Source organism: Olea europaea, chromosome 14 (assembly GCF_002742605.1).
Source record: "Olea europaea var. sylvestris chromosome 14, O_europaea_v1, whole genome shotgun sequence".
Taxonomy (NCBI): domain Eukaryota; kingdom Viridiplantae; phylum Streptophyta; class Magnoliopsida; order Lamiales; family Oleaceae; genus Olea; species Olea europaea.
This window is the reverse complement of record NC_036250.1, coordinates 12,856,164-12,865,072: the sequence shown is the minus strand read 5'-3', so window position 1 is coordinate 12,865,072 and position 8,909 is coordinate 12,856,164. Positions and strand designations below refer to the sequence as shown.

The 8,909-nt window shown below is 35.2% G+C and overlaps 1 protein-coding gene across 1 annotated transcript; it reads left to right on the top strand.

Moving 5' to 3' along the window:
* Positions 1-2,101: 2,101 nt before the first annotated feature.
* Positions 2,102-8,903, top strand: LOC111409536 (plasma membrane ATPase 1-like). Its single transcript, XM_023039577.1, has 19 exons — positions 2,102-2,308; positions 2,426-2,503; positions 2,661-2,780; positions 2,907-3,005; positions 3,191-3,328; positions 3,496-3,630; positions 3,706-3,885; positions 4,155-4,361; positions 4,450-4,569; positions 4,652-4,771; positions 4,990-5,112; positions 5,197-5,301; positions 5,396-5,540; positions 6,081-6,245; positions 6,589-6,827; positions 7,192-7,224; positions 7,390-7,471; positions 7,683-7,843; positions 8,598-8,903. Exons 2-19 carry the CDS (start codon positions 2,450-2,452, stop codon positions 8,901-8,903), a joined length of 2,532 nt encoding a protein of 843 aa, XP_022895345.1. The 5' UTR covers positions 2,102-2,308; positions 2,426-2,449.
* Positions 8,904-8,909: the final 6 nt, after the last annotated feature.

Here is an 8,909-nt window from a genome sequence, read left to right as displayed (position 1 = left end):
AAAAATAAAACATTTCTTGATATTGACACTATGGTTGACTATCTTAATTAGTAGGTTGTGGGTGGCCAAACACCTTATTGTTGGAGGAAAAAAAATCCAAATTAATAAGCTTCTATTTGGTTTAGATTAAAAAATCGAAAAAAAATTTAAGTTAAAATCAAGAATAAACTTAGAACAAAACACTCATTGAACTTAAGGGGGATATCCTCAATTGAGATTGCATTGAATTTTAAAAATCATTCTAAATTTAGGTATTTTCAATTGAGATTTTATTGGATTTTAATTAAATTCAATAAAATTTAGGTGTCCCCTTTAAAATTTAGGTATCCTCAATAATTATTGGATTTATAAAGATTTCATTAATAGAAGGATTTTAAAAGATTTGAATGGATTTCAAGTTTAAAAATACATATCAGTAAATCTTTTGAAATTTCACCATATTTGATGAGATTCTTATGAAATTTGTAAGAATCTATTTAAATCCACCAAATTAATTAGAATTGATAATCATTTAAAATTTATTAAAATCTTAATTGAGAACACCTCAGTAAAATTTTTGTATCTTTCAACGACACACTTCGTTATTATTATTATTATTATTATTTTTTTTTTTTATCAAAATTTGCTCAAAACATGATTTAAAAAAAAAATCAAACTTGGGCTAAATTATTTAGTTGTAAAATTGAAAAATAATAAAAATGAATGGTCGTACCATGGTGTTCGAATGTCAAAAAATTAAAAACCCCACATGGGAGTCCTTTTTGTACAATTTTGAAATAAATTAACAGATACAATACAGCAACATAAGACAGAAACTAACCACATGGAAATAAAGTTGGCCATTTTGGAATAGGTTACTCCTTTAGGCCCTGTTTGATAGGCTGAGTTTTACATGAAAAATGGAATTATTTTCCAACCAAAATGACATGTTTGATGGTAATTTTTTTTTCATGGAATTTTTTTTCCTCCAATCCCTCTTGTGACCGGATTTTCCATGGTTTTAAGAAATTCGTTTTCTTTGGGTTTTTGTGGGAAAATGCTTTTCCAACATTTTTTATTTATTTTCAGCAGTAAGACCAAATTATATCCACAATTGTAAAAAACTTCATCCCTTTAATTGACAATTTTCATGGAAAATAAAGTCAAACGAACACCAAAAAATCCAAAATTGTAACATTTTTCAGGTGAAAAATTATACTAATCAAACACATTTAATTGACAATTCTCATTAAAACAACTTCTAGGCAATTTAATTTCCTAAAATTCGTTTTCTTTCCACCCAAATTCCATTCTTGCAATCAAATGAATTCTGATTTTAGAAAAACCTGTTTTAGTGACTACAACTCTAGTGTAATTTATCAAACTGAACGAATGAATTAATGTATACTCATTATGTCTAGTGACGAATCCAATAATCTAAGTCAGCAAGAACGATCACTCAATATAACGAAAAAATAAAGAATTGCCAAAGCTACCATGGGCAATCATAGGGACTTGTCGAACGTTGACCCTGTCCTAATTATGTCGAAGCAAGTTCACTATCGAAATAAGATCTTGACGTAAAACATTAACATAAAAATAAAGGTGATAAAAGTATTAAAAGTTTGGCTTTTTTAAATCCAAACAAATTTCGTCGAAGTTTTCAGCCTATGGGTTTAATATAGCAATTTAGTTAATTGGTGGCTACACGTCAACATTTTAATCGTTTAATCTTATTTTTTCAAATTATAAAACATATATAGAATAAAGTTACAACATGACCAACTGCCACGTTAATTGATTCGAATCATCGTTAGTGATAAATAATGTTATTCTGACTTATTTTATATTCAAGTATGACTTGAATTTGATAAGTTAGATGAAAATCATGTTCTAAATTATTATATACGACAAAAGTTATAAGCTAGAAATCAAAATATTCGTCCTTTAAAAATAATTAAGTAGAAGTGGAAACGCTTTTTCGCAAAAGAAAAAGTACCTAGGACACCTTTCACATCCCTTTGCCACCCCACCCCATGCCACCCACCCTATGCCTGCATATTGTACCTGCCAAGTACATGATCTTCTTGGAGCGGCTAATTCGCAAATGAGACAATCGTTCCGTGAAGAAACTGTTACCGTACTACGAACAATTTTTCTTTATCTTTTTCAATACTCGAGCGAGTGCTAATGCGAGTGCGCGTGAGAATATTGAGATAAAAAGGGTAGTTCACGACATAGAGTTTGAACCAGTTTTACTCCAACTCAACCATCCACCCTCTCCACTTCAATTCTACGTAAACTGCTCTATTTTAATCGGGTTTCTCCAGTGAGTCCCCTTTTAGATTTACTTTGTTTTTTTGTATAATTTTAGAAGAATTTTGCTCGTGGATTTTGGGTTTGTGTATTTGTTTGCATGTGTTGGTTTTGAGAAAAGATTTTTCAGTTGTTTTTGTTTGTGGGTTTAGAGATGGCGGAAAAAGATGAAGCTATGGAGGCTCTGAAAAAGGAGGCTGTGGATTTGGTAAAGAGCTTCGTAATTCTCTCTATGTTTTCTTCTTTTTGTGTTGATTTTTCTGTTTCTTCTCTCTATTTTGTCCTTGTTACTGGTGGGCATTTTTAATTTTTATTTTGCTTATTTTGGGCAATACTTTTAGTAACAGTTATTTGTTTGTTTTCAGGAAAACATACCAATTGAAGAGGTTTTTGAAAATCTGAGATGTAGAAGGGAAGGACTCTCATCTGAGGATGCTCTCAGAAGGCTAGAAATCTTCGGTTACAACAAGCTCGAGGAAAAGGAGGTTCGATTTTTTCTTTTGAGGTTTCTATTTTTTATATTTTGGTGCGATTTTCAAGATTCTCTTGTTCTGTTTATTTACAGTTCTGATATTTCTTTTTTTGGTGGAAAAAAATGTAAAATTTTTCAGGAGAATAAGATTCTGAAGTTCTTAGGATTTATGTGGAATCCTCTTTCGTGGGTGATGGAAGCTGCAGCGATTATGGCCATTGCTCTCGCTAATGGAGGAGTTAACACTCACTATTCCCTTTAATTTATTCCCTCCTTTCTTTCTTTTTGGCTTTCTTATCAACAAATTATATGTTTATTTCGATATTATTCTTTTTTGGGTGATTATTTTATTTCCATTTTGAAGATGGAAAAATTTAATTATATATACATAGTTTAGGTACTTACGCTTTTTAATCTTTTCAGGGAAAACCACCAGATTGGCAAGACTTTGTTGGGATTATCATTCTTCTGGTGATCAACTCGACCATTAGTTTCATAGAGGAGAACAATGCTGGTAATGCTGCTGCAGCTCTCATGGCTCGTCTTGCTCCCAAAGCTAAAGTAATAACAATGTGCTCATTTTTCACATTCATATAAGTTCAATATGAGTTTCTGAATAAATAGCCTAGTAATTATGTGGTTCATCCGGTGCTTCAGTATGATCCTGTTTATTAGAATTTTTTGTTTTATATTATTTAACTTGGCTGATCTCAATGAACGTTTCATAGGTTCTTCGTGATGGGAAATGGAGCGAAGTAGATGCCTCCGTTCTTGTTCCAGGTGATATTATCAGTATAAAGCTTGGGGATATAGTTCCAGCTGATGCTCGTCTCCTTGATGGTGATCCCTTAAAGATAGACCAGGTCCTTTTCTGATGACACAGTTCTTTAGATTGATTTGCATTGAGCTTGTACTAAATTGCACATTTGGTTTTACAGTCTGCTCTCACAGGGGAATCCCTTCCTGTGACGAAAGGTCCTGGGGATGGTGTTTATTCAGGGTCCACATGCAAACAAGGGGAGATTGAAGCAGTGGTCATTGCCACTGGTGTGCATACTTTCTTTGGCAAGGCTGCCCATCTTGTTGACTCCACTAATCAAGTGGGACATTTTCAGAAGGTGTAAAACCGTGAAATTTTACTTTTTTTTGCTTTAAGTAGCCATGGAGAGGAGATTCAAAGGACCTACTCAATTCAGCTCTATGTTGTATTCATTTTACTTTGCAATAAAGGCATAGCTATTTTGATGTTACCCATCCATAGAGTCATGGTGGACAAGGAACAGTGTTTTTGACAATGATGTTCTTGAATTTTGCACTTATCTACTTCAAGTTTATCTATAATTTACTTCTATTTTTTCACAAATCCCTTTGTTTTCTGTCTTGAAAGGTCTTGACTGCCATTGGAAATTTCTGCATATGTTCAATAGCCGTGGGAATGATCGTTGAAATCATTGTAATGTACCCAATTCAGCATCGGCCTTATCGTCCAGGAATTGATAATTTACTTGTGCTTCTTATTGGAGGAATTCCAATTGCAATGCCAACTGTTCTGTCCGTGACAATGGCAATTGGTTCTCACCGTTTATCGCAGCAGGTAGGCTCTGGTTTCTGGAGTTGATGCCATTGTTAATTGGTTTGAAGTGTTACATTATGTGAATGCATTTTTATTGTTGATTTCCTAGGGAGCCATCACCAAACGAATGACTGCCATAGAAGAAATGGCTGGCATGGATGTACTTTGTAGTGATAAAACTGGAACCTTGACATTAAACAAATTAACTGTTGACAATAATCTTGTAGAGGTTGGTATAATAGTGTTTGCTTGTTGTATTTCTATATTTAAAGATATTGCAGTTGACGTCAAGTGCTGAGTTATATTTATAGGTCTTTGCTAAAGGAGTGGATGCAGATACTGTTGTTTTAATGGCTGCCAGAGCTTCTCGGTTGGAAAATCAAGATGCTATTGATGCTGCTATAGTGGGGATGTTGGCCGACCCCAAGGAGGTATGTAGATATGACACATGAGCATTTTGGTTGATTTTGATGGTACAACAGTGTGTAGATATGAATTCTTTACTCAGTGGTATTGTTTCTATCTTTTAATATTTGAAATTCTGCAGCAGCTAATCAGGAGAGATCTCCAATTAGCTCCTCCCTGTTGGCTTTCTAACTTAATTTCTTCCATTCTTTTTATTCTGCATTACATCATATGCATGTAAAAGGCACGTGCTGGAATTCAAGAGGTACATTTCCTGCCTTTCAACCCAACGGACAAGCGCACAGCTTTGACATATATTGACGGTGAAGGAAAAATGCATAGAGTCAGCAAAGGTGCCCCTGAACAGGTAAAACAGTTGAGTATCTTATTATTAATCACCATGGCTTTGCTAGCCAGTTGTCCTGATATATACTCCTAACTTGGTTTCTAGATCTTGAATCTTGCACACAACAAATCTGAGATAGAGCGTAGAGTTCACTCTGTTATTGATAAGTTTGCTGAGCGAGGATTGCGGTCTCTTGCAGTAGCTTACCAGGTGATTTGTTTTCTGTCACTTACGACGCTTGTATTTTTCAATAGTAATGACAGTTGTATGTTCAAACAGCGACTAATATCTAAATATTCTGCAGGATGTTTCTGAAGGAAGGAAGGAGAGTCCAGGGGGTCCATGGCAATTTGTTGGCCTCCTGTCTCTGTTTGATCCACCTAGGCATGATAGTGCCGAGACAATCCAAAGAGCTTTGAATCTTGGAGTGAATGTTAAGATGATTACTGGTGAGTATATTCTTTTAAACTTCTGACACTACTGAGCGTCATTGTTCATGAGAGAAATCAGAACTATTTACTCAATGTTGTGTCTGTATGCTGTATGTACTACTGATCGAAGCTATATTTAGATTTAGAAGTATGTATTTTTTATGAAAAATTAAGTAGTTGAGTCTGAAAGTTATAATAAAGAATTTGCTGATTGAAATCTCGATGTTTTAAGCTTCTCATCTGTCCACAAGAGGCCCTGTCAACATGAAAAAGAAATTGCTAGTGCCGGTGGAAAATTGAAATCTGCATAATGGAGGATGGCTGCAGTCCTTTAATCTATAATAATTTATGAAAAATGTCAATTATTTTTTGAATAGAACAGAGTTATTTTATTCGTTGTTTGTTAAATGGACGACAAATTTCTCACTTTCGAGTATAGACTTAGGTTTATATCTACAGCATTCAGCTATTTGCAGAAATCTTATTTCCAACTTTTAATAAGAGTTTTCCTAATCTGTATTTTGTTGTATCTCAACAACTGTATTCAAACTTTGCCAGGCGATCAGTTAGCAATAGGAAAAGAAACGGGACGTCGTCTAGGGATGGGAACCAACATGTATCCATCATCAACTTTATTAGGGCATGACAAAGATGAGTCCATCGTTGCTTTGCCTATTGATGAGCTAATAGAAAAGGCTGATGGTTTTGCTGGTGTTTTTCCTGGTAAGGCTTGTACTTGGTTATTGTTTGTTGAATTTAAAAGAACATTTTTCTTCATATGGTTACTACTTGTACAGCCTTCTTGATGGCTATATCTTTACCTGGACACAAGACTCAACTGGGTCAGCGTGTTAGTCCTTGAGTCTGTCTGTGAAGAGTCCCATATGTCGGGCTTTCAAAGTATTCGTCATATTTCTTCTTTGTAATTCTGAAACTGGTTAAACTGGTCTTCACTTAAAACAATAATTATTGGCATGCCCACCTCTCAGCATTTAAGATCTCAGAATGAAATATTTTTCTAGTAAATTACTCCCTCATTAACTGGCATCTTATTATTCCTGTACAGAGCATAAATATGAAATTGTAAAACGTTTGCAAGCTAGAAAACATATATGTGGAATGACTGGTGATGGGGTCAATGATGCTCCTGCACTAAAGAAGGCAGACATTGGAATAGCCGTTGCTGATGCGACAGATGCTGCACGAAGTGCTTCTGACATAGTCCTGACAGAACCTGGTCTCAGTGTCATCATTAGTGCTGTTCTAACTAGTCGGGCCATCTTTCAAAGGATGAAAAACTACACAGTAAGTCGTGCTTTTGACATCCTGTACTGCATGTTCCAAATGTCTATATAAAAGAACAACTTTATTTTTAATTATGTTTTAGCCAGATATTTATTCATGGTGCTATTTTGTTCCAATAATCAAATCTTCTCCTACCCAAGTCCCAACCCTCTCCTATGCCAAATAGCTTTGTCGTATATAGGACAGCCATTGTTGCTTCTGGTTAGCTTCGGTTTGTGCATGTTCTGTTATTGGTTTTCCTTTATGAAACTCATCTCCCTTCAATAAATGTAGTCCTGCGTTCCTTGAATGCAGCCTCTTTGTTTATATTATGATTATTATGACTGTCCCTTTAAGCTAACTAATTTATTTAACTTCTGTGCAGATATATGCTGTTTCCATCACAATCCGTATTGTGGTAAGTATTCAACTTGATTTATTTTTATCAAATGCCATAAGAAATTTTTTTTTTTGACATTATTTTGTCCTTGCGCTGTAATCATGGCCCGAGTCACTTTGATTGCCTTCTCATGACTTGAGCTTCTCCTTTTCCACACTTATTACGTAATGTTCGTTTTTACAGCTTGGTTTCATGTTACTTGCACTGATATGGAAGTTTGACTTCCCACCCTTCATGGTTCTCATAATTGCCATCCTTAATGATGGTAAGCTTATGAACATTCTTAACTTCTCAATTCTACATACCCGTGCCTTTCGATTCTCTCTGTAAATTTAGTCTCAAATGATTTTTTTTTTCCCTTCTTTTTTGCGTGTGGGGAAGGCGAGACTCAGATGCAGGGCAGGCAGAAGGGTGGGCTGTTGTGGTAGAACTTTTTTTGGTAAAATGCTGATACCTTTAGACTTTATGGTTGCTAGGTACCATTATGACAATATCGAAGGATAGGGTGAAACCATCTCCTTTACCTGACAGCTGGAAGCTATCTGAGATTTTTGCGACAGGTATCATTCTTGGAGGTTACCTAGCAATGATGACAGTCATCTTCTTCTGGGCAGCATATGAAACAGACTTTTTCCCTGTAAGTAACTTCTGATTTAGCTTTATAATATACTATCATATAGGATGTTTGATTTGCCACCTTCTACCTACCTTCTTGGGATCCTCTTTACACGTAGCTGCAGTCAGTACCATTGTTACATGCTAAACAAGAGTGAGTTGTTACTGGAACATGTTCTTTTCAGTTTATCCTGTATGAGCTGCACCAAAAACCACTTATTTCCTGACATTTTTGTATTCATTTTTGTCATTCTCTTTGTTGTTTGACAGTGTTCGGTATCTTTGTGCATATGTGGTAGTCTTTGTATCTTGGCTCTCATTTATAAGTTCTTGTGCATATGTGGCAGTCTTTGTATCTTGGCTTTCATTTATAAGTTCCTTTATAGGCATCAAATACTGACACTTTTGATTGGGGGCATATTCTGAAATCCTTTCTAGCTAGCTTGTTCGCCGAAAGTTTGATTTCTACTCAACTGTTTATATTTTAGTTGTACATTGGATTATGTTGGCTATTGTAGTCTTCTCAGTTTAAATGATTTATCTACAAATATATCCATAATGTCTGTGGAGAATATTTTTTGTGCTTTGGCATCTGGAGTTTCCTTGATGTCATCCTTACTTTTTCTTTATCTGTCGTTCTTCTTTTCCTATTTTCTGAAGCTGGAAAGAAATACCATCTTCTCTTTCCCTTCTATATCAGTCACTTTTTCTTGGTGGAGATAACCAAGAACTTTTTGCTAAGTTTAGGTTTCTTACACTTTCCTTTGTACTCACAGCGTGTATTTGGGGTTGCAACTCTTGAGAAGGGGGCTCATGATGACTTCAAAAAGCTGGCCTCAGCAGTATACTTGCAAGTGAGTATCATCAGTCAAGCCCTCATATTTGTGACAAGATCCAGAAGTTGGTCTTTTGTAGAGCGTCCAGGACTTCTGCTCGTGGGAGCTTTCTTTATTGCACAACTGGTGAGATACCTGATTTTTGTTTCCTTTATTGAGTGTCCAAAGTCATATTTGGCTTGGCTTAAAATAATGTACGTCTGCAAACATGTTTGGATAACTCATTTTATCCTTACTTTCAAGTAAAGCAAG

What these genes read in the sequence shown, in the direction of transcription:
- LOC111409536 (XM_023039577.1), top strand. Translation starts at nt 2,450, where the DNA reads ATGGCGGAAAAAGATGAAGCTATGGAGGCTCTGAAAAAGGAGGCTGTG. An exon ending in ACAAGCTCGAGGAAAAGGAG is followed by an intron (nt 2,781 to 2,906) that starts GTTCGATTTTTT and finishes AAAATTTTTCAG; the next exon opens with GAGAATAAGATTCTGAAGTT. An exon ending in AATTGCCATCCTTAATGATG is followed by an intron (nt 7,472 to 7,682) that starts GTAAGCTTATGA and finishes TATGGTTGCTAG; the next exon opens with GTACCATTATGACAATATCG.